Source organism: Delphinus delphis, chromosome 2 (assembly GCF_949987515.2).
Source record: "Delphinus delphis chromosome 2, mDelDel1.2, whole genome shotgun sequence".
Classification (NCBI taxonomy): domain Eukaryota; kingdom Metazoa; phylum Chordata; class Mammalia; order Artiodactyla; family Delphinidae; genus Delphinus; species Delphinus delphis.
The window spans coordinates 2,509,216-2,535,267 of NC_082684.1; the positions used below are offsets into that span (position 1 = coordinate 2,509,216).

A 26,052-nucleotide genomic window follows, 5' to 3' on the forward strand; every position below is an offset into this window, starting at 1 on the left:
GCCCTTAAGGGCCTGGGGTGGGGTGGGGGTGGGATGATGTGCTTCCTCTGGTCTCTGGAATTTCTCCTTGGAAATCATCTTCGGGGGCAGCAGATTATAAACCACAGAAAAAATCCAGCCTTTCGACTCTACTGTCACATCCCGTTTTGGAATAAAAACTGCTTGCCAAGTGGCTTTTGGTAAAATCCAGATGTCTCATCTGTCCTCAGAGGACACCTTGTGCCCTGACTCTGAAGGCCACTTCCCCGCTGCTGAGGCAGGTCCCCCCACCCCTTCCCCGCCACGGCTCCAGGACACAGTACAAAGTGAGCCTCATCATTTTACAACCACGTAATCCTATTTCAAACAATGCTGATTTTATAAGAATTGAAGCAGAGGGACACGAGCCACAGCAAGCTGTCCCGGAAAACCTTGGAAACAGGCTCTGCCTCCCTGGAATAAATGGAGAGAAGTCCCCTGGGGCCTGTTGGAGGAGCCGCACCTGCTTCCGGGTCTGTGTCCGGACGCCTCCCAGGACAGCTGCGCTTCATCAGGGCCTGGACCCGGGGCCCTCCAATAACCAGGGCTCACTGGTCAGGTGAGGCTGTGGTAACACTCCAAAACATTCCTATCAGTAGAGTCAAATTTTTCAAGTGAAATTTTATTAATATCTTTATATTGTTCTCTTTCAAACTGGTATGATTCAAAAACACAGAAAACAGGCGCACAGTGCTTGGGTTTTATTTAACATCACTTCCATGACCAAGAGCCAGCTTGGAATCCACAGTCAGGACGGAGCCACGTGGGCCACAGCGCACCAGGACCCGCGTCCTCCCAGCCTGCCCTGCGCACACAGCTCTTAGAGCCCTCGTAAAACGAGCTCCTGTAAGCAGCTGCTTCTCGTGGAAACTTAGACGCTGGGCGGGTGGGTCAGGGTGGGCTCCTAATTGCTGGTCTTCTTTCGTTTCAGTCTAAGCTTGTTCCAAATCCTCTCCAGGGCCACTTTTCCCATGAAGAAGGTGATGGCAAAATTACGCTTGTACCAGTCCCTGAAGAAGAACAGCACAAGCACACGTGACCCACGCTCAGGCATCCGACTGTCTCCTCTTCCACCCTTCCCCACCATCTCTGCCATTCCCCGCCCTCTTTAAAGCTAGACTGCCCGTAAAAGCCTGCCTGCCTTCCACCCGGATTTTCATCAGGCTGACCCGCTTTTCCCACTCCTGGAGGCTGCTGCAGCCTTCCTCAGTTTTTGCTAGAAGACACAGAAAGAGCTCTCGGAAGCCTTGGGGCCCCCAGAGCCCAGCGGCATTCTCTCGGAGACACAACTGTAGAGCGATGGGGGCGTAACCTCTCAGAGACGGACTGGGGGCTCTGCAAGAACTCAGTGGGGACCCTCCAGGCTTTGGCACCTTAATTGCAGAAGAAGCACATGACAAAAGCACTCCATCTTGAGAAGCTAACTTATCGCAGGTGCCAACATCATCAAGTTTCATATCTTCTTTTTCTTGATGATCTGAACTTTTGGGTAACTTGTGTCTCGAAAGGGATATTCCAGAACTTCTCATACAAATACTGGGATGGAGTTACACGCTGTCATAGGCTCACTTGCCTGTGAATTACTCTACAGAACATGTCAGAACTTGCAAATTCACCACATTGTCAGCAGCTGAATGGGCAAAACTTGGCAAGTTTCCACAACGGAAAGCACACATTCCAGACTCTCAGTGCTGAGCCCTTGGAAGCTGAAATGCCAGCAAGTGCCAGTGCTTTGGGTCCAAATGAGCTAATGAGGGACATGGAACTGCTATTCCAGACTGGACTCAAACGGCTGACTGGATCTCAGCATAGAAGAATGGAGAATAACCAAGGGCTTGAGTGAAGCAGTAGCAAGAGGCAAAAATGCCCGTTTCCTGGAGCCTTTGCACAGCTGGACAGAAAACCCCTCTCCACACGAGAACGATCCTTACGTTTCTATCCACTTCAATGATGCTATAAATGGGAAGCAATGCCCTAAATAAATAAAAAAGGCTTCCAGAAAAAAGAAAACTGGTATCCCACCGAGATTAAAGTTCTTAGGTTACTAGGGAAAAGCCAGATTCCACTCCACCGATACAGACAACCTGAACTGGGAGAGTGGAAAAGACAAACTAAGCTGTCCCCACTTCCGTAAGGAAAGCAGGGGCAGGAGGTGGTGCGGGCACAGAGGGGGAGCGCGCAGGCTCCACCGCTGTCCGACCCTCTCTCTACTCTGAGTGCCACACGGAAAACATCAAGCTTACCGGAGGGGAAGCAAGATGCAAACATGCCGTGTCCACGCCAGAAATCAAAGGTCCAGGGAAATCTAACTAATACTGGCTTGACTGAATAACTCAGCTAGTTCAGAGTGACACATGACAGCATTAGCAACAGACTCTGGACGCTGCAGGACTGGGCTTTATGCCAGACTGTCACTCAAGAGCTCCTCCAGACTCGACGATCACCCCACTGTCTAGACCCTGCCCCACCCGCCCATCCGGCGTGGCCATTGCCCTATGAACGTCACAGCAAATCTCAAACGCCACGTCCTGTCGTCACACCTAGGAATACACATCACTATGTATTGTCAAAACCTTTTTTAAAAACACCTAACCACAATACCATCATTGTATCTGATAAAATGAACAATAACTTATCTATACAACCTAATACACAGTCACTGTTCGGTTTTCTTTGACTGATTGTCAAAAATACCTTCTTATAGGTGGTTTGTCTGTATTAGGATTGTCTGCACACTGCATGAAGCCTCTTTTATCCTATAACATTAGCTCCCCCATGTAGAACCCACTGTCTACGCACTAGGGGTGCAAGCTGCTTTAGGGCTGCCATGCAAATAACTTTAAGCTGTCCTTTTTTTTTTTTTAATCCTAGTTACTGGTTGAAACCGGATCCTCTGTCTTGCAGAATTTCCAACATCTGGGACTGTATCTTCAGGCTACGATTTAAGCACAGTCTGTGACCTGCTCTCTCCACCCCCCCAACACACCCTTTTATCTTGTTCCTGTAACCTGGTATTAGACCTGGAGGCCTGCCAGACTGCAGTCCCCTTGTTTGGTGAGGACACCTCACAGAAGTGCAGGCAGGCCGCTGCCCCACTCCGCACAGTGCGAAGAGGAACCAGGGGTTCAGGTGCGATCAGCCCGACCCGTCCATTATGAAGTGCCCATCAGCCCTGCTGCCGAGCGGTTAGCAGCTGCGGGGTGATCAGGCCCAGATCTAGCTCCAGCACTCCTGCGTCAGCTGTCATTCTTCTACCAAGAAAAATGCTCCTTCGTTTGGCTACCCTGGAATCCAGTCGGTGCAGGAAAGGCAGGAGAGGTGACTGTTCTTTGGAGGCGCTCCTTCACTAATGGATTTTCAGAACCATGGGTTGGCTGCCTAGCAATACCCCGCGGTGCCTGTGAGCCACTCAGTGTCATTATGATCGCAAAGATGTTAGTGTATTTGATAGATTTTTAATCCACAGCCGTCATCATTTTCTTTGTGTGGCTGCAATGGCTTCGCCTCTGGCCTACGGGAGCCCCGCGAGTCGCCTTCTGTGCTGTTCTCACACGACCCCACTGGGCTCCGAGCTTCCTCTCTTTCAAACACAAGATGTCTCGACTCCTCTCGTGCTGCTCCTGCCTCAGACTGTGCTTCTCCATGGAGTCCAGGCTCCTTTCAGCGGGAAGTGCTGTGAACCCACTGTCTACGCACTAGGGGTGCAAGCTGCTTTAGGGCTGCCATGCAAGTAACTTGAAGCTGTCATTTTTATTTGGAAGTGCAAACACTAAGCTGATAGCAACTTCTACCTTTAATATAAACACAAATGTTAAATTCAGATAGACAATATGGTTGTGATATTCAAACTTTCAGGAAAAATGTAGACACCCACCTGTTGTAATACATGTGCTTCTGAAAATTTTTACTTAAAAATTCCTTGTAAAAGTCAGCCATTTCTTCTGCATTCAATGTTGCTTTTTTACCTGAAAATTAATTTCAACTTAAACATTAAGACTTAAGGGGAAGGGTTCTCCAAACAATTATTAGAGTTAACAAATGAGTTCAGCAGGGTTGCAGGATACAAGATCAATATACAAATATCAACTGTATTTCTATACACTTGTAATAAACAATCTGAAAACAAAATTAAGAAAACAATTTCATTTACAACAGCATCAAAAAGAATGAAAGACAGGATAAATTTAAGACAGGAAGTATAAGACTTACACACTAAAAACTACAAAACATAGAAGTGAAGGACCTAAATAAATGGAAAGACATCCCATGTTCACGGTTTCAAAGACCTAATACCATTAAGGTGGCAACACTCTCCCATAATGACATATAGATTCAACACAAACCCTACCAAAACCCCAGCTGGCTTTTTTTTTTCCCCCCAGAAATTGACAGGGAATTCCCTGGTGGTCCAGTGGTTAGGACTCTGTGCTCTCATTGCCGAAGGCCCAGGTTCAATCCCTGGTTGGGGAACTAATATCCCACAAGCTGCATGGTGCGGCCAAAAAAACCCAAAAAACAAACAAAAAAGAAATTGGTAAGTGGATCCTAAAATTTATATAAAAATGCAAGGAAACCCAGTAGCCAAAGCAACCTTGGAAAAGGAAATCAGAGTTGGAGGATTCACACTTCTTATATTCAAAACTTACTACAAAGCTACAGTAATCAAGACAGTGTGATACCAGCAGAAGAACAGGCTTACAGATCAATAGAACAAAGCTAAACCCAAACATTTATGGGCAAGTGATTTTCGACAAGGGTACCAAGACAATTCAATGGGGACAAACAGTCTTTTCAACAAACGATGCTTAGGACAACTGGATATCTACATGTAAAAAAAAAAAACCAGCTGAATCCCATCTCACACCATAAACAAAAATAATCTAAAGACCTAAATGTAAGAGATAAAACTATACAATTCTTGGAAGAAAACACGTGCAAATCTTCATCACCTTGAATCAAGCAATGCATTTTAGATATGGCACCTAAAGCACAGGCAAACAAAGAAAAAAATAGATAAATTGGATTCATCCCAAAAAATTTTTTTTAAATTTTATCTATTTTATTTATTTATTTTTGGCTGTGTTGGGTCTTCACTGCTGCGCACAGGCTTTCTCTAGTTATGGCGAGTGGGGGCTACTCTTTGTTGTGGTGCGTGGGCTTCTCATTGCACTGGCTTCTCTTGTTGCAGAGCACAGGCTCTAGGCGCACAGGCTTCAGTAGTTGTGGCACATGGGCTCAGTAGTTGTGGCCCACAGGCTTAGTTGCTCCGTGGCATGTGGGATCTTCCTGGACCAGGGATTGAACCCATGTCCTCTGGGTTGGCAGGCAGATTCTTAACCACTGCACCACGAGGAAAGTCCAGATTTCATCAAAATTTAAACTTTTTGTGCTTCAAAGAGCACTAGTGAAAAAGTGAAAAGACGACCTATAGAATGGGAGAAAATATTTGCAAATCATCCTTCTAGTACCGGTCTAATATCCGGAGTATGTAAAGACCTCTTACAACTCAACGATAAAAAGAGAAATAACCCGATTAAATCCTTTAAAATAACCCAATTTTAAAGGATTTGAATAAACATTTCTCTAAAGGAGATATAAAAATGGTAAATAATGGGCTTCCCTCGTGGTGCAGTGGTTGAGAGTCCACCTGCCAAGCAGGGGACACGGGTTCGTGCCCTGGTCTGGGAAGCTCGCACATGCCGCAGAGCGGCTGGGCCCATGAGCCATGGCCGCTGAGCCTGCGCATCCGGAGCCTGTGCTCCGCAACGGGAGAGGCCACAACAGTGAGAGGCCCGCATACCGCAAAAAAAATAATAAAAGTGTGAATTTTGGGGCTTCCCTGGTGGTGCAGTTGTTGAGAGTCCACCTGCCAATGCAGGGTATGCGGGTTCATGCCCCGGTCCAGGAAGATCCCACATGCCGCGGAGCGGCTAGGTCCGTGAGCCGTGGCCGCTGAGCCTGCGCGTCCGGAGCCTGTGCTCCGCGACGGGAGAGGCCACAACAGTGAGAGGCCCGCGTACCGCAAAAAAAAAAAAAAAGTGTGAATTTTACGGTACGTGAATTATATCTCAGTAAAGAAAAAGAGATTTAAGGGGGAAAAATACCTTCCTCTACCATTGGACCCTAATGGTTACAGTGTAACTAGTTTTCTTCACAATTGATATATACATAGGTGTGGGATGTGTTTCAGCACACACAGGCCAATGCTTTCTGAAGTTTCTGGGTGGAGACTGTGAGCTACCAGTATATCAGCATAAGGAAAACGACGTGCTTCCTAAGTAGAACGCAGCCCGGAGCAGACAGCAGCCTAACCATGCCACTCCGCATCAGTGCGCACACACTGAACCCGGTAACACACTAGGTGCTGGTGGGGACTGGCGACACACACGGACTGACCTGGTAGCCTCTGTGGTAGGAGATGCCAACCGTGACGCCCACCCTCAGGGCTGCCCCTGCCCTCCACACTCTCACTAGACTTGAAAGGCCACATAGGATAGGAACCACAGCCTGCCAAGCGGGCAGTAGGGCCCCTGTGACTCGGGATGGTACAGCAGGCCAGGGGCCAGCCTCAGGACACCCTGCAGCGGCTCAGGGGCGAAGGAATGAGACCGCAGGGAGAGAGCCCTCTGGCTTAGAAGCCCCAAGCTCCAAACAGGCATCGCACCCAGGGTCCCTGCACTTGCAGAGCACCCCCATCCAGAGAGGTCCCCGCTCTGGCTCCCCCCGGGGTTAGTCCACTCTCCAGGACTCCAGACAGAGGCCATGTTTCCTGGCTGCAAAGCTGATGCTGACACTTCAACCACACCAGGAATTTGGGGAGACACAGACAGAGCTGGGAAGGTAACCCCAGGGCACATTTTTACAGAAACAGGAGGGAAAGTGGCCAACCCTGAACTCACACAGCACAAAGGCAAATGCAGACCGCACAGTACAAGCGTGGCTGTCCCCCACGAAGACAGAAGGGCCACCTCCCAGCCAGCCTGAGCAGGGCCCCACGAGTCACCTGGACCCCCAGCGCCTGAGTGAAGAGCAGTCGATTCCATGTGTCCTCACTCCTCTGACTCGGCCTCCTGCTGGCCCTCGAGACCTCCACCTGGAAGACCCTCTCCCAACCTCCCCCTATGCCCCCGCTCTGCGAAACCGCCGCTCCTCCCCTCCCCCCGGCTTCTTTCTCCCCCGCGGTCGACACCCCGGGAGTGCAGAGTGCGTTCACCGAGCTGCTTGTCTGCTGGTCACCCTCCCGGCCCACGCAAGGAGGTCTGCTCCACAAAGGCGAGGCCGTGGCTCTGTCTCGTCCCCAGCTGGTCCCCAGGACTAGCATGGGATGTGGCAGGTGTTCAATAAATACCTGGAATCAATCAAGGGGTGGATGCCGATCGGGGAAAGAGAGGGACAACCAGCTGGCTGCGGCGGGGAGGGAAGCCGAAGGCTCCCAGGGAAGGTGACAGCCAGCTAGGACTCCACAGGGCGGAGAAGGGGAGCAGCATGGGCAGAGCAAATGAAGGGTGTGGAGAGGCAGAGACGCGGCTGAACAGGGCTGGAGCGCGATGCGGGCGCCACAAACGGAGCTCTCGCTTCAGGGAGCGGGGCCAGCATGCTGGCCCCAGAGCACGGCGTCTCCTAAGCTGCAAGCAGGTTCCACCGGTCCTCCAGCTGGCCTCCCCTGCCTCTCACACTGACGAGAGGAGCTGAGCAGGTGGGCCGTGTCCTCCTGGCCCCGCAGGCAGCGGTTCCACGAGCCGGGCTTCCGTCCCTCGCCGGCCCTGCAGCCGGGCTGTGGCTTCTCCGGGCTCCAGGACGCAGATCACAACAGCACACCTCATAAGGCTGCTCTGAGACAAACCGAGTCGCAGTCAGGGCGGCAGGTGGGACGGGTCTGGCACAGAGGGGCGCACTCGTCACTGCCGCTGGCAGAACAGCAGGCGCCCCAGGGTTCTAAGGACAGGTCGGGGTGCCACCTTCAGCTACTGGTCTAGTTTGGTGTCCTGCCCAAACGTTCCCAGGTGGCGCTCAGCGTAAAGCAGACGCACCATAAATGTCTGCTAAGTAATTCAGGTTCCACACCTGTCAGCACTGCAGTGTGACACTGAGCTTTAGTAATACTAAGAACGATAGGCAGGACAATCTAATCTATTACGCGTTTACCGAAAGCCGAGTGGGTGCTTCTTAAATACCAGCTGACTTAAAGTAGATCCATCCTGATAGCACCCACTCCAGCTGCATAAACACTTCAGCAGTGAAAGAAACTAGAGGCAAGAGCCCTCCCACAGCACTGCCTGCTTACACGAGATTTGATCGGGGGCAGGCAGCGCTGACGTCATGGCATTCTACTTCTCGCACTTGAAATTAAGTCAACAATGTTCCTAGACTGCTGCAGAATATTCCAGTGAGCATCCAGTGCGCAGTGGGCCACCTCAGCCTCATGTAACCTGAAGTGGCCGGGTATTGAGACACTTTCCACTGTTTGGCAGTGAGAGACAATGCTGCAAGAACAGAGTGAATCTTCCCATGTTTTCCCACAGGATGAATTCTTAGATACTCAGTGGCCATAATTTCCCCGCTTCTTGGCCTATGCGTACTTCATGCAACTAAATCCTTCTGGAGAAGGAGCTGGGAAACATCTTGAGTTCAGCGAGCATAAAACAAGGCCTGGGTGCTGTTTTAATACACACTGTGAAATTTAGTTTGAGGAGTTTTTTCCTTGTAGTCACATTATTCATCTGCAGGTGTTTTGCTATTTCTACAAATTTGTTAAGGCTTTTCATAAAGTCCACACGCCTCTTCATCTCTGCCACAAACGCCTCCCGCCACCTGCCGGTCACGTTTAATGTGTTTCCTGGACGTGGACCCCTTTGCCTGGCCCTCGGGTTTGCTGGGCACTGTCTGTGGAGCAGCCTCACTCCTTCAACAGAACCCCGCCTGGGCAGAGCCTCAGTCTGGCTACTTCCTTGGACCTGGGAGGTATAAACTGAGAGGTGGAAAAAGCCTGTTTACAGCAACAGAAGGCTGAAGCAGTGGGGCAGAGAGGAGGTGAAACGAGAGGAGGGAGATGTCCTGGGTTCCCTCTAGTGCCGGCGTCTGAGTACAGGCCGTGCCTGGGCCCGGCTCTCCCCTGGTCCTGGGTCTGAGCCACTTCGTGTCCCCTCAGCAAACTCTCCTTTCCAGGAGGACAGATCAAAGGGAGTCCTGACTAATCCAGACATTGTCAGTTTTCACGTTCCTGAATCTTTCTACCTTTACTGTCAAGCTCAGGGAATCATCACTCCTCCAGATAATGGAGGGTCACTTTTATCGTTAGACTTTCTACAACTAGGAGCGATGTACTTAACTTTTTACTCCATAAACAACTGATTTTTAATAATTAACTTTTTCATCCGTTTGGAATACATTTGTATTACAGGGAGCATGAATCTAAATTTATCCTTTTGGGCCTAAAATAATTAGTTTCTCCAACATCATTTATTAAATGTAACTCCTCTTTCCTGGGTTCTGCGAGACCCCTGCACTCAGGTTTTACACATGCGTGCTCTGGCCCACGGGGGTGACACACCTGTCCCCCCGCCCCCAGTTCCATCACTGCAGCCTGGTAACTGTTTAAACAGCTGACAGAGCGGGCACCTCCCTTCACGAGTCCTTTCCTCAAGATACTCTTTCCTGTTTTCTTACCAAACTAATCTGAAATCTAATTAAGGCCCGTCTTTCAACACTCAGTAACGCCATCAGTAGGAACCCATGATACTCACAGAAGACAGTGGCCCGTGGGCCTCCCTGGGAACCCACTCTCCAGGTCAGGACCTAGGCCCCTCCACTTGCTCACTCTGTGACTTTGGTCAAACAACTTGCCCTCGGGATCCTCATCTACAAAATGGTAAAAGTAACAGCACCTACTTCATTGGTTCACCATGGGAAATGAAACAGAACATATGTGCAAAGGGCACAGTCCTGAGGTCGGGGCTCTCATTCTGTGCTTCGTGATGAGAGCCTGTCCTCGTCTCGATGCCCCGGCCCCTGGCCTAAGGACGGTGCTACCTAAGAAAGTCTTCCCCTCACCCCACACTTGCCTGCTCAGCGGCCAGCCAATTGGAGGAGGATTCAATGGGAGTGTGTAAATGGGAGATAAAATGTCTTGGTTGTACCTGTTTGTGGTTTAGCTTTGTATTTAAAAAAAAAAAAGGAAGTAAACTTGAAAATTGTCTGTCACCATAAAAATAAAATTAAAATATTTACTGCCCCCCCCCAAAAAACAAACAAAAAACAAACAAAAACTGATAGGACATAGCACCTTTTCCTGCTCACTCCTGCCCTCCCAGACCCTCAGCGGGGCCCGTGCAGCAGACAGCACACGACTGGGCCCAGCATGGGGCTAACTCCATCCTCCCCAGACCTCTATGCTAATGAGCCCAGGCAAGGCTACCACGAGCAGGTAGAGTCACAGTGCTTTAGCCCAACAAAGACCTGGCTTTGGGGGTCAACGATTTCAGATTTTCCATCAGAATGTTCTGACAGTAGACACCTGTTTAACCAACAGAACAAAATCTTATTCAGGCCAAACATCAACAGTGAGAGAAAATGATTAAAGGTTATTCTGAGCACTAGATTCTCCATCCAAAAGAAAGGACAGCACCGTAGGCAGAGGGAACTGAATGCAGTCTGCATCCCTGACACATGAAGCGCGCAGCCTGGGGAACAAGACACGAAACAGGTAAAACAAGTAAAACAGGCAGGGGCCGGGCAGGCCTCCAATCCAGAAGGAGGAGCACGGCTGTCACTCTGTCGTCACAGGAAATCGAAAAACCTAAGCTGAGTGGCAACTGTCAGAACTGCATTTGGGGTAGAACAGACTGGCTACACTGCAAAGAATGGATCTTAGGCATGAGTTGCTAAACGACAGCCTGTAGGCCAAGTCTGGCCTACCAGCTGATTCTGTAACTACAGTTTTATTGGGACACGTTCACGCCCATTAATTTACGTATTTTCTATGGCTGCTTTCACAGGACAACAGCAGAGCTGACCAGTTGAAGGAGAGACCCATATGGCCCAGAGAGACTAAACTATTTACTATCTAGCCCTTTACAGAAAGTCTAATGACCCCTGATTTAAAGACTGGGGGCCAGGGAACCAATTAGGAAGATACTGCAATAGGCAGAGAATTAAAGCCATGTTTAAAGGACAGGGAGTAGGGACTGCCCTGGTGGCGCAGTGGTTAAGAATCTGCCTGCCAATGCAGAGAACACGGGTTCAAGCCCTGGGCCGGGAAGATCCCACATGCCACCGAGCAACTACGCCCATGCGCCACAACTACTGAGCCTGCGTTCTAAATCCCGCAAGCCACAACTAGAGGAAACCTGTGCACAGCAACAAAGACCCAACACAGCCAAAAATAAATAAATAAAAATAAATTTATTTTTTTAAAAAAAAGGACAGGGAGTAGCAAAGGTGCTGAGAAACACCTAAAAGGTAAATCTGGTGGAGAGATGAAGGATGAAGGGGTGGGGAGGGGCTTCCAGGATGACTCTGCAGTTTCCGGCTCATGGCCAGTGGGACCATGAACTGCCATCAGGAAGCAGGGAAGAGAAGCCAGGGCAGAAGAGACAGAGGCTGCTGAAGCCATGGGACCTCGGATATAAGCCCAAAGGTCAGAAAGAGGTCATCGATCAGAATGACCCAAAATGACGAGAGGGCTGACCTCACCCAAAGACAGGAGAGGGAGCGGGAGGAGGACAGACGTGCGTCCCACCGAGGACACGGCCTCAGAGCGCCTGCCCCTGGAGCCATGGCCTGCCCCCTGAGCTTCTCTACTTCATTCAACATCCTTTCTTTTTCGTTTCTTTTTTTTGGGCTGTGCCGAGAGGCACATGGGATCTAGTTCCCTGACCAGGGGTGGAACCTGCGCCCCATGCAGTGGGAGTGTGGGTCTTAACCGCTGGAGGGCCAGGGAGGCCCTAATACTCTTTCTTCACACCTTCTCGTATAGTTACTCAAACAAAACCAGTGTTGGCAGAAAAAGAACTCACTCACCTGATTCAGCTGTCAGTTCCAGGCCTTTGGCTTTTAGTCTTGAGTCAATAAATTTTTCTTTTTCCTAAAATAAGACAGCTATCAGAATTCCCTTTCTTCATCTTTCCGTTTTTCCTTGGCTAGGACACAGCTCTCAGTGTTCTGGAGAAATCTGGATGTGGATTTCCTGAGAAGTGGCCCATCTCAAAGCCTGTTTTAAACCATCTGAGCTTAGTTAAAAGTTTCATGCTTGAAATAGGATTTGAAAATGAGATATTTAATAACCTTTGGGAGGCACTGTTTGTTTATAAATCCACAGAATAAGATAAATGCAACTTGACTTAGCCTGCCCAAAGGGATAAACATGTGTCGCCTAAGTCTTTCTTCTGGATTACAATATTTATACTCCTTTCTCGTAGTTTCTTTATGAGTATGCTATTAAGAATCCTGAATTCTCAGGAAAAATGACAACACATCCCAGACACCCATAATTTCATAAACACACACACACAAGCGTATATACATGTGGAACCTGCAGTTCTGGTTCTGGCTCTGCTACTCTCTTTACTTCCTTGAACGTCTCAAGATCTGTGATTCTGTGAATGATCAATATTTCTTCTTTACAGTTACATACTGATTTTAAAATTCTACGCATATATACACACATACGTATGTATGGCGCGGAGGCAATGAGATGCTGCCAAATAACTGAAAGGCAAAGCAGATGCTAAAGATTTAGCACCCCCAAGTGGCCAACTGTATTATTTCTCATTCTGACCCGAAACCTAAACTTACCTTAAGAAAAGTCAAATTCTGGTTTGCCCAGAACTGTTGGTTCCATTCTTGTGTTTCTTGTCTTAATTCTCTTAACTTTTGTTCCAATGGTGATTCATTTTCAGGGATGTAGAAGTGAACAGGTCGAAGGTTTGAATATTTATCTGGGGGTCCTATCCAATCATGGCAAGATTTTCTTGGAGGGCAGAATCTTGAGACCTTTAACAAAACGCGTGGCGTTACTATACAACTTAACGAATCTCTAGTATTATGAAATGAGCAGTCCAGATTTATTAAAGACCCTTGTCAGCTTCCTCTTTTTAGGACTATGTGCCAGGGAATATCCAAATTAAAAGAACTATAATAAATAGCATTCACATTAATACTACACCAAACATGTTCAGCAATGGTGCTGGAATAATTCAACATCCCAAGGCGGAAAAAGAATGTCAACCTGTGCTTTGTATCATATACAAAAATTAACGCAAAATGGATCAAAGACCTAAAATGTAAAATCTAAAACTATAAAACTTCTAAAACAGTAAAAATTCTACAAGCTTGGATTAGGCGAAGATTTCTTACACACAACACCAAAAGCACAATCCACAAAATAAGAAATAGATGAACTGGACTACACCAAAGTTAAACTCTTCTGTTCTCCTAAAGACACTATTAAGAAAATGAAAAGACAAGCCACAGACTGGGAGAAAATACATGCAAATCTGTAAAAGGACTTGTTTCTAGAATATATATAGACTTTTCAAAACTCCATAATAAGAAAACACACAACCCAATATAAAACTGGGCAAAATATTTAAATAAAAGTTTCCGAAGAAGATATATAGATGACAAATAAAAGCACATAAAAATTGCTCAACATCGGGCTTTCCTGGTGGCCCAGTGGTTGGGGGTCCGTCTGTCGATGCAGGGGATGCAGGTTCATGTCCCGATCCGGGAAGATCCCACATGCTGCGGAGCAGCTGGGCCTGTGAACCATGGCCGCTGAGCCTGCGCGTCCGGAGCCTGTGCTCCGCAACGGGAGAGGCCACAACAGTGAGAGGCCCGCGTACCACAAAAAAAAAAAAAAAAAAAAAAGCTCAACATCATTAGTCATTAGAGAATGCAAATCAAAACCACAATGAGATATCACTACACACCTATTAATATGGCTAAAAAAAAATCTGCCAAAACAACTGCTGTCAAGGACATAAAACAATCGAGTTCTTAAATATTCCTCATGGCGATGCAAAATGATACAACCACTTGGGAAAAAAGTCAGCAGTCCATTATAAAATTAAACACACACCTAACATACAATCCAGCAGCCCCTTCCCAGGTTATTTATCCAAGATGCATGAGTACACATGTTTGCACAAAAACCTGGATATGACTGTTTAAAGTGGCTTTATGTATAACTGCCAAAATCTGGAATTAGCTGAAATACCCTTCCACTGATGAACAGAAAAACACAGCACGGCATATACATGTGACGGACACTACTCGACAACAGAGGAGACTACAGGTAACACAGATGAATCTCAAAGGCACTATGCGGATTGAAGAGGCCACACCAAAGAGGTTGCACACTGGATGGTTCTATTCCCAAGACATCCTGGAAAAGACACGTGCTGGGGTAGGGGAAGGGGGTGACTACAAAGGAATTTTCTGGGGTGGTGAAAGTGATTGATACCTTGAATTGTGGCGTACATGTCTGCCAGGAGTGAATTTTACTATATATGAACTGGACTTCAATAAACCTGATATTAAAATAAAGAGATCAGCTGAGTAATTAAAAGACTATCCATTTGTCTGTTAAAAGATCAATGTAACCACAGTCCATGGGGGGAAATAACATTCAGTTTGGAAATCTCTTATACCCTATTTTTTAAAAAGAAAGCTCTACCTATAATGGAAAATGTATAACTAAATCACTTTGCTGTACACCCGAAGGTAACACAACACTGTAAATTAACTGTCCTCCGATTTTAAAAAAGCAAAAGCTCTACTGAGCACGACGTCTACCTCCGGAACATCGGAGTGCCTCCCGCCAGTCCTCCCTCCAGAAACAACCAGAAAACTACTCAGCAGCACAGAGGAGTGAGCCACTGACAGGTGGAACACGGACAGATCTCAAAACAACATACAGAGCGAAAGAGCCAGGCACCGAAGAGGACGTTCTATGTGATTCCACTTATGTGACATTCTAGAAAAAGTAATCAGATCAATGGTAGCCCAGAGTGAGGGGTGGAGGGGATTGGAGTGATGTTCTAGATCTTATTGGGGTGGTGATGCACAGATTTACACATTTGTCACAACTCATCAAACTCGAAATGGGTGCATTCATTTTACTATATATAAATTACACCCCAATAAAGTCAATTAAAAGAGTGGTAAAACTTACAAAGATACAAAATTACTATATTGAGCACAATTAACAGTTCTTCTGCATTTAGAAGGCCCTTCGTTTAGGATACTTCAGTAGTTCACTATCACCACTATAAGCTGCAACTTCCAAGGAACTAAAAATAGAGATGCAGGGTTTGCAAAGTTTAAGATAAAGCAGCTCTTTTTCTATCAGTAAGCAGCTTACTTATAATTTCACTTGAAAAACGTAGCTTTAATAGCTAATCATTTCACAAATTAATGCAGATAACCAGGTGCAGCTGCGTGTTTTGCAATGGCTCACGTGGCAGGAGCACCATGGGAGGAAAGGAGAGGCCAAGCAGAAGCTCAGCTTGGTGTACAGTCCTCAGCGTTCCTCTCCCTGGTGTGGGTCTGACCATCTTCTGGTCCCTGGACTCAACCCTGGACAATTAGAGTAAAGAACCAAGTGGAGACTGAGAAAGGAAACCAAGTCACTCTTCAGGAAACACAGTCAGTTAGTTTTCGCTTTGACGGCTGCCACTCAGCACCACCAACCTACACGGAACATCCCAAGAACTTGGCATTAACTGAAGGAGACTGCTAGATGCAGCACCACCCGTCGGCCCTCTCCTTGTCTTGGATGCTATGACCTTCCTAAGTCTTCTAAATTCCCAGGCAGTTTAAAAATAGGAAGAATTTAAAACATGACAAGGATAGCAGCGGGTTTGGTCGGGAAGTGGGTTACAAAGCTCGGTGTGGCCACCTAGCGAGGATAGTTCAGACCACAGAACACCTGAGGAGGTTACATCAGCTCTGCCATCACCGCTCAGAGTTCAGCAGGTCAAGTTATATTACAAAATATGCAGGGACATCCGCTCATGCAAAAAGCTTCTCCTTACACCTGAGAACACAGAGTTTCTGAGTTATAACACATTATAGCTCTGACTTTAGGACAACACTGGCATTTATAATATTTTATTAAAAATCTGTGGCATGTTCAGCTCAGCATTAGAATGCTTACTATTTGGGGACTTCGCTGGTGGTCCAGTGGTTAAGACTCCACGCTCCCAGTGCAGGGGGCCTGGGTTCGATCCCAGGTTCAATCCCTGGAACTAAGATCCCACATACCTCAACTAAGCGCCACAACCAGAGGAGCCTGAGGGCCGCAACAAAGATTCAGCGCAGCCAAAAATAAATAAATAATTCTTTTAAAAAAAGGAATGCTTACTATTTAGAAAATTATTTTGAGTCTAGAATAAGTGAATGAGCAGGAAATGTTGAAAAGTACATATGATTCCCTCAGACTCTCAAAACACTTCTAGAAAAGTATCTTTTAAACAAAATTTCAAAATTTTAAGGACCCTTGACAGATTAGGTAAAAGCAAACAGCATTTTTTTTTGTTTTGTTTTGCGGTACGCAGGCCTCTCACTGTTGTGGCCTCTCCCGCTGCAGAGCACAGGCTCCGGATGCGCAGGCTCAGCGGCCACGGCTCACGGGCCCAGCCGCTCCGCGGCATGTGGGATCTTCCCAGACCGGGGCACGAACCCGTGTCCCCTGCATCGGCAGGCGGACTCTCAACCACTGCGCCACCAGGGAAGCCCAGAATACAGCATTTGACTGGGGAGAAAAAAAGGCTGATAGAGGCCTTCCCTGGTGGCGCAGTGGTTAAGAATCCACCTGCCAATGCAGGGGACACGGGTTCAACCCTGGTCCGGGAAGATCCCACGTATCGTGGAGCAACTAGCCCGTGAGCCACAACTACTGAGCCTGGGCTCTAGAGCCTGTGAGCCACAACTACCGAGCCCACGAGCCACAACTACTGAAGCCCGCACGCCTAGAGCCCATGCTCCGCAACGAGAAGCCACCGCAATGAGAAGCCCGTGCACCGCAACGAAGAGTAGCCCCTGCTCACCGCAACTAGAGAAAAGCCTGCGCGCAGCAACAAAGACCCAACGCAGCCAAAAAAAAAAAAAAAAAATTGATAGAAAATGTCCCATCACTAAAAAGAACCTATGTAGTAATGAGTTAAAGATTTGGTGACAAGTAGAATATGCCCTAAAATTCACTCAAATTTACACATCAGTAATGGAGCTTAAGAAGCTGGAGGAGGTCCCAGGGGAATGCAAGGAAGGGTCCTTCAGGCCTGTTCTGGGGGGACATGACCACTCTGAGGGGGTGGAGAGGAAGAGCCATTCTCTGAGGCTGTGGCGGTATGGGGGCTGCAGGGACAGAGGAACGGGAGAAGGCCTGGGGACAGTGTTGAGGAACCAGTGGATGGAGCCGCCCCCCGGGCAGTGGTGTGCCCTTAAATGTTTAATGGCTGGGGGACGCATGTGGTTATAACTTCACTGATATCAGGATGTGCAGCACACACTTTACAAATAATAATAAAACATACGATACCTTTCCTCATAAATTTTACATAGCCGATTGATTCTCACAAACCGCTTTCATTAATTTTTAACAACTTTAGTGATATATAATTCACATACTACAGGGACTTCCCTGGTGGCGCAGTAGCTAAGACTCCGCGCTCCCAATGCAGGGGTCTGGGTTTGATCCCTGGTCAGGGAACTAGATCCCACATGCCGCAACTAAGACCCTACACAGCCAAATAAATAAATATTTTTTTAAAAAACAGTATTACTATAAAATTAGCCCTTTTAATGTATACAATTCAGTGTTTTTAGCATGTTCACAGAGCTGGGCAACTATTATTACTAATTCCGGAACATTTTCATCACCCCCGAAAGAAACCCCGTACCCAAGAGCAGTCACTCCCCATTCTTCCCCTCCCCCAGTCCCTGGCAACCACGACTCCATGGATTTGCCTGTTCTATATATTTCATGTAAATGAAATCATACAACGTGTTCTTTTGTGACTGGCTTCTTTCACCGAACATGTTTTCCAGGTTCATCCAAGCTGTAGTATGTGTTGCCAATACTTCACTTCTTTTTATGGCTGAGTGACAGTCCATAGTGTGGATATAAACACATTTTGTTTATCCATTTATCAGCTGAGAACATTCGGGTTGTTTCCACTTTTTGGCTATCATAAATAATGTTGCTATGAACGTTTGTGTACAGATTTTTGTGTGGACATATGTTTTCAATTCTCTTGGGTGTATATATAGGAGTAGCATTGCTGGGTCATATGGTGACTCTGTTTAACACTTTGAGGAACTGCCGAACTGTTTTCCGAAGTGGCTGCATCATTTTACATTCCCACCAACACCTGCTATTGTCCATGTTTTAAAATGACAGCCATCCTAGCGGGTACGAAGTGGTATCTCATTGCAGTTCCTTCACTGATTTTTGCTAAATTTGGTATTAATAGCCAAACCCTGGTTGCAGGTGACTAATTAGTAAGCGTATAATACTTAGGACACAAAGGTGATTTGATATTAAGAAGTAGGGTGGGGGCTTCCCTGGTGGCACAGGGGTTGAGAATCCGCCTGCCAATGCAGGGGACACGGGTTCGAGCCCTGGTCAGGGAAGATCCCACATGCCACGGAACAACTAAGCCTGCCTGCCACAACTACTGAGCCTGTGCTCTAGAGTCCGTGAGCCACAACTACTGAGCCGGCGTGCCACAACTACTGAAGCCCGCGCGCCTAGAGCCCGTACTCCTCGACAAGAGAAGCCACCGCAATGAGAAGCCCGCACACTGCAACAAAGAGTAGCCCCCGCTCGCTGCAACTAGAGAAAGCCCGCGTGCAGCAATGAAGACCCAACGCAGCCAAAAATAAATTAATTAATTAAAAAAAAAAAAGTAGGGTGAACAAGACCTACTGACCTCATCTATTTGTCAAGGACACAAATGATTTTTTTTTGTAATTAATTAATTAAGGGTGAACAAGACCTACTGACCTCACCTCTTTGTCAAGGACACAAATGACTTTCTTTTGTTATTTATTTATTTTTGGCTGCGTTGGGTCTCCATTGCTGCACGCTGGCTTTCTCTAGTTGTGGCAAGCGGGGGCTACTCTTTGTTGCGGTGCGTGGGCTTCTCATTGCGGTGGCTTCTCTTGTTGAGGAGCACGGGCTCTAGGCATATGGGCTCTAGAGTGCACGCTCACTAGCTGTGGTACACAGGCTTAGTTGCTCCGCAGCATGTGGGATCTTCCCAGACCAGGGCTTGAATCCGTGTCCCCTGTACTGGCAGGCGGACTCTTAACCATTGCGCCACCAGGGAAGTCCACAAATGATTTCTTTGATGAAATGGATAACAGCTTTCAAATACTGGAAGAATATTTTCTCAATTTGGTTTATTCACAATATGATGTCAACCGACAAGATACACTACTTTTTTTTTTTTTTTTTTTTTTAGTATTTATTTATTTATTTGGCTGTGCCGGGTCTTAGTTGTGGCACACGGGATCTAGTTCCCTGACCAGGGAGCGAACCCGGGCCCCTGCATTGTGAGCATGGAGTCTTAACCACTTGACCACCAGGAAGTCCCAAGATATACTTCTTACTTAATTTAATCCACATTACAGTTGACCCTCAAACAACTTAGGGGTCGGGGTGCCGACCCTCCATACAGTCAAAAATCTGCATACAACTTTACAGTCGGCCCTCCATATCAGAGGTGCCACATCTGCAGACTGAACCAACCTGAGAGTATATAGTACTACAGAAAAAAATCTGAGCGTAAGTGGATCTGCGAAGTTCAAAAACACGCATTGTTCAAGGGTCAAGTGTACTAACATTTCATCCTTCACTTTCCTAAGTCTGGACCATCAACAAAACAGTAAGTCAAGCCCTGATTTGGAAAATTTGCCAATTTCCATAGTGCAATGACTTCCACCATGGACAACTTCAAGCTAGCAACGTGATGTTACTGAACAAGGAGTTGGGAAAAGATGTGCAGAAATACCATTATATGTTATTTCTGCCATATAGGTATGGTAGAAATAGATGCAAATAACCTCAGAAGCAGAGATAGTTATAATCCAACCTTTAGTAAAGGAGGCAAACTCTTCCTCTCCTCTCTGAGAGTCTCTAAACGGGCCTGAGAGTCAAACTAACATAAAACAGATTAACAAAAGAAAACAATATAGATTTTTTAATGTACACATGGGAGCACCCATAGGAAAATGAAGACCCCAAAAAGCAGATAGGCCCAACTGCCTATATACCAGGCTGAACAAAAAGTTCCCACTGTGGAAGAGAGACTAAAATCTATGGGGAGACTAAAGGAAGGTAAGAGTTATTTTACCAAGACCCGTTTGCACAGACCTTTTTCGCTCTCTGGTGATAAGAACACATTTTGTTCCTGATTTACGAAAGGCAGCTTTCACGCGGGAGGTTTATCTCCTGCCTAAAGGAAGAAAAGGGGGCGGTCACAGTGCCCTTCTTGCACCTGCTGTCTTTCAAGTGCTTTTAGCTCAAAATAATCTTTATGCCAAAGTGGCCTATTTCGGGGTGGCTTATTTTGTTACCGTTTAGTACTATTTATTTATTTTTATTTTAAAAAAGATTTATTTGGCTGTGCTGGCTCTTAGTTGCACTGTGAGAGATCTAGTTAGCTGACCAGGGATCGAACCTGGGCTCCCTGCATTGGGAGCGCGTTGCCTTAGCCACTGGACCACCAGGGAAGTCCCTTCAGTACTCTTTAGAGAGCTAAAATTTACACCATTAGTTTAAATGCCTAAAAATGTTTTTAATTTTCCTAAAGATATTTATGAGGATATAGAAGAAACTTAATAGAACGTCCAAAATTATCAACATAATAAAGTTTGTTTCCTGTAGTTATTGTCGTCTAGAACAAGCAAATATAAGTGTGTGTGTATTAGAAAACTAGTGAGGAAAAGAAATTTTTTAAAATATTTTCTAAAATACTCTGTGTGCAGTTTTTGCCGTAAGAATTCTAATTAGCCTCATTTCTGAGCAATGAATATTAGCAGGCTCTGCTGCTTCCAATACTTTATTTTACTTTTTCTTTTATTACCTTCAGACTTCTGGAGAAGAAGCTGCTAGAACTAAAACCTTCTCCGTGCTTCATGCTAGCTTATTTCATGACTGATGCAAACATTTTTATTAAGATGAATTTTTCTCACAGCTGCAGAAGATGCAAGAGCCTACAGCTGATGAAAGTTAAAGGGAGTCAAGTACTATCTTTTGAGAAGCCTTCTTCTCTGTGGCCCAGGGAATAAGCTTACAGATTTCCAGGCCCAAGCAGCACTTAACTCTGGCACCCTCCCACCAGGCCCTTGAAGGGTTCAAACAGCTGCACCTGCAGCGGCTCCGACTACCTCCTGTGCCAGCTGCCCCGGGCCTCCGGCTTCCGCGGCAGGCTGAAGGCTCCACTTCAATTCTGCAGTCAGCTAGTGTGTGCAGCTCCAAGTGCCTCCAGAGGCCTGCCCTACACCCACCGATTCTCCAGACTGCAGCCAGAGCAATTGCTCCAAATCATTCAACCTAACCGTGCTACTTCTTTCCTTAAAAACCGTCAGTGACTACTCATTACCCTCAGGATAAAGTCTAAAATCCTCACTGTGGTCTAGCAGGCCAGGCCTGCCCCATCTCTGCTTCCCCGTCCACCCACCGGAACTTCCTTTAATAACAGGACAGCTGATTTCTGACCGTCCTCGGGAACTCTACTTATGTCCTCCCTGAATCCCTCTCATCTCGTCCCCTTCACTGGCTTCAGGCTCCATGGCGCATCTCCAGGGCATCCTGAGCCCCCTGGTGACGTGAGGAAACACATGTTTCCCCCACTAGACTGCAAGCCCATGGGGGCAGAAACTGCATCTCTCTGGTTGTAACAAGCACTTGTTGGAGGAATGTTCTTCCCAGTTGTTAAAAATCTTTCCTGTTCACTTTCTCTACGCTTATGCAGAGAAATCCCTTCATCTTCAAAAAGCTTGATTTACGTGAACGATTTGGTGGAGAAACATCTAGCAAAGATTTTTTTAAATATTTATTTATTTAATTTATTTATTTTGGGCTGTGTCGGGTCTTAGCTGCAGCATGTGGTATCTTTCGTTGTGGCGCACGGGTTCCAGAGCGCGTGGGCTCAGTAACTGTGGCAGGAGGGCTTAGTTGCCCGGTGGCATGCGGGATCTTAGTTCCCCAACCACAGATCGAACACGTGCCCCCTGAATTGGCAGGTGGATTCTCAACCACTGGACCACCAGGGAAGTCCCTAGCAAAGTTTAACTCGATATGGCAATCACTGATAACTAGCACCAGAATGTTGAGAAGTTCTGAGGGAGCCAGAAGCCATCACCGCCAAGAGTGTTCCTTATGTAACTGCTAGTTCTTGACGAGTTTCTAGGTCTTCCAGTAAACTCTCAAAGGCTGTATAATCAGAGAAGCAGAAGCACATTGAGTGGCTGAGTGTTCTGGAGTACGACTTACACGTGGTGGAAGAACAGGGAGGCACTGTTGCAGATGGACACGTCAGAGCTGCAGGGGAAGTGGAAAGCCAGGCTGACCGGCTGCTGGAGAGGGACAGAGGGAGACGGGGAGAAGCCTAGGCATAGCTGTCACCTCTGCGTGGCCAGTTCACACTCCACACCGGTCTACTACACCCTACTGACCAGTTCAGCATGGCTATTTCATTTCTTCTTGCAGACTCAAACATCTTTATCTTTGACCATTTTTACTTTTGTCTAGTTCTTCTAAAGAGTGTCTCTCTTGTTGTCACTGGGAAGCAAAGCTGAGCCGTAAGAGGCACAGCCAGAGTGGAAAGTTCTAAATGAAGGGCCAGCAAGTCCCCAAGAAGGGACTGAACTCATCCTTCGTGTGTGAAAGTGATAGGGCCCCACTAGCAGAAAGGCATCCTGATCTGCTACCTAAGACCTGAAACTATGCTCCTCGCCAGCAGGGTTGAAATATACTGACTTGATACTAGACTGACTTAAAAATCCTTTTTAGAAAGTAAAGGCAGGGGCTTCCCTGGTGGCGCAGTGGTTGAGAGTCCGCCTGCCGATGCAGGGGACACGGGTTCGTGCCCCGGTCCGGGAGGATCCCACATGCCGCGGAGCGGCTGGGCCTGTGAGCCATGGCCGCTGAGCCTGCGCGTCCGGAGCCTGTGCTCCGCAACGGGAGAGGCCACAACAGTGAGAGGCCCGCGTGCCGCAAAAAAAAAAAAAAAAATGGCAGGACCGTAACACATAGATCTTTAATGTTTTATCCATCATTCTAAGAATAATATATGGTTACCACATTTTCCTTTTCTTTTAAAAAAGCTTTTAAGAAAAAAAAAGAAGAAGAAAAAAAAGCTTTTAAGAAAAAAACCCTACTTTTCTGCAAGTATTTCTGGACTTTTCCCACACAGCCTTTGCATCTGTTGTATTCAGATATTCTTAGAAATTGAAGGTGATTCACACAAAGGGATCCAGTGAGTGGAGACAGAAACGGAGCCAGCCTGGGTCCCCTGCTGTGAACTTCTGTTGCAAGATGGGGTTCCTTCCCCTCCTCCAAGCTGGGGAGGCTGCACAACACCCCTTGGAGACGTCAGCTCTGCCAGCAGCAAGGAGACAAAGGGGCAGGTTCCACCCTAACTGCACCTGTTTACCTGCCTTACTATCTCCCAGAACTGTACCCCATCTATTCTTACAGGTTCCCTATCAAGAAATGCTAAAGAAGCCACCCCAGCTGCCCATGCGTACCAAGGCAAGCTCAGAGGAGCCGGGGTATTCAGTTACCTTCCCACACGCATCTTTTAGTTATTGCTTACAAACTACTTTACAGTTCATATGTGAACTCTGTGAACCAACTCCTTCAATCATCCTCAGTTTTCCACTATAATTTGAGAGACTGCATCTTCAATTATGGCAGAAGTAGTCCTTCTACTCTCCCCTATAAACATACATTCTGTCTTTGTTCACCCAAGAACTGCTATTTAAAAGGGAGAAGAAGGGGCTTGGGGGAGGAAAAGAAAGAATCCCTTTGAGGTTTGAATAATTACCATAATTTATGGTTCTTACAGCAAAAGCATACAGTGCACAGCTTCCTGAGGCCTGGAGGGGCAGGGATGTGCGTGGGAAGGCGTGCCAGACCTGACAGCTCCGCGGAGGGCCACACATGTTCTTACTGGTCACACTGAGTTTTCATTACTGGGGGGTGGGGTGGTGATGAACCTTCCAGTTTTTTCTCTGTAACTGTAAACTGCCAGGCTGGGCAGCCCCACACCAGGCCTCTCCTTGTTCAGCTCTGCAGGCCCAGCCTGGCTCTCCATCCCTTCTGCCTTGCAGCAGGCTCCAGAGCTCTGCCAGCACACTCCCACCCTGGGGCCTGTCCTTCTAGAAGCCGGGATTTGGAGTGGGAGACCTTTTTATCCAGTGCCTTCCTTCCCAGAAGTGCCTGTACACAACACAAAGCTCCTCTCTGAGCTAAAGTTTCACTGCCAGACACTGGGGAAGCCAACGGGCAACAGTGAACGGAACAAAGGTTGGCCAGATTCAGCGTTCTCGGCGTGTTTCCTGGTCTAGAGTCCTAACCTTCCTGGGATGGGAACTGAAAGCCTTTCCCTTCTGGAGGGTTGGCGCCCCCAGCCTGTCATTCTAGACGGATGCTAGACAAAGCAGCACACTGAATTCAGCAGTACACAAAAGGGCCATCGCATCAGGACCAAGCTGGGTTTATACTGGAGTGCAAGGTTGGTTTAACATCAGAAAATCAATAACCAATGAAGCAGTCTTCTCAGAAATAAAAAAGTCAAATCCACATGAGGTCAAGGCCGTAGAGTGCAGCTGTCTGTTTACAGGAAACACACAGGTCAGAGGACCACGTTAAATTACACCACAGGAACGCAATCAGCAAAATCCAGACTCTGAGAAACTCCAAAGGACAGACTCCCCTCAGCAGCCCCAGATAAACTGCTTTAAAAAAAGGAAGGGGACCAGAATCACAACTAACTGCTGAACAATCATCGACAGGAAGACACTGGAACTCACCAAAAAAGATACCCCACATCCAAAGACAAAGGAGAAGCTGCAATGAGACGGTAGGAGGGGCACAATCACAACAGAATTAAATCCCATAACCGCTGGGTGGGCGGCTCACAAACTGGAGAACACTTATACCACAGGAGTCCACCCACTGGAGTGAAGGTTCTGAGCCCCACGGCAGGCTTCCCAACCTGGGGGTCCAGCAATGGGAGGAGGAATTCCTAGAGAATCAGACTTCGAAGGCTAGTGGGATTTGACTGCAGGACTTCAACAGGACAGGGGGAAACAGAGATTCCACTCCTGGAGGGCACACACAAAGTAGTGCGCGCGACGGGACCCAGGGGAAGGAGCAGCGACCCCACAGGAGACTGAACCAGACCTACCTGCTAGTGTTGGAGGGTCTCCTGCAGAGGCAGGGGGTGGCTGTGGCTCACCGTGGGGACAAGGACACTGGCAGCAGCAGTTCTGGGAAGTACTCATTGGCATGAGCCCTCCTGGAGTCCACCATTAGCCCCACCAAAGAGCCCAGGTAGGCTCCAGTGCTGGGTCGCCTCAGGCCAAACAACCAACAGGGAGGGAACCCAGCCCTATCAGCAGACAAGCGGTTTAAAGTGTTCCTGAGCTCCGCCCACCAGAGCAACAGCCAGCTCTACCCACCACCAGTCCCTCCCATCAGGAAGCTTGCACAAGCCTCTTAGATAGCCTCATCCACCAGAGGGCAGACAGCAGAAGCAAGAAGAACTACAATCCTGCAGCCTGTGGAAGGAAAACCACATCACAGAAAGACAGACAAAATGAAAAGGCAGAGGACTTTGTACCAGATGAGGGAACAAGATAAAACCCCAGAAAAAACAACTAAATGAAGTGGAGATAGGCAACCTTCCAAAAAGAATTCAGAATAATGATAGTGAAGATGATCCAGGACCTCGGAAAACGAATAGAGGCAAAGACCGAAAAGATGCAAGAAATGTTTAACAAAGACCTAGAAGAATTAAA

At 47.3% G+C, this 26,052-nt stretch overlaps 1 protein-coding gene across 2 annotated transcripts in view; it reads right to left on the reverse strand.

Annotated features, from left to right (window-relative positions):
- Positions 1–309: 309 nt before the first annotated feature.
- The window catches only part of COA8 (cytochrome c oxidase assembly factor 8), a 36,840-nt gene continuing 11,097 nt past the window's right edge, over positions 310–26,052 (reverse strand). The window contains exons 2-5 of one of the 2 annotated variants that reach the window (XM_060003858.1): positions 12,811–13,008; positions 12,037–12,100; positions 3,893–3,983; positions 310–1,028 (exon numbers count right to left, since the gene is read on the reverse strand). In XM_060003858.1, coding sequence (XP_059859841.1) covers positions 923–1,028; positions 3,893–3,983; positions 12,037–12,100; positions 12,811–13,008 — 459 coding nt within the window. In that variant the 3' untranslated portion in view covers positions 310–922. Of the gene's footprint in view, positions 1,029–3,892; positions 3,984–7,266; positions 7,851–12,036; positions 12,101–12,810; positions 13,009–26,052 lie in introns of those variants that run through there. The other variant, XM_060003857.1, reaches the window with a different exon arrangement.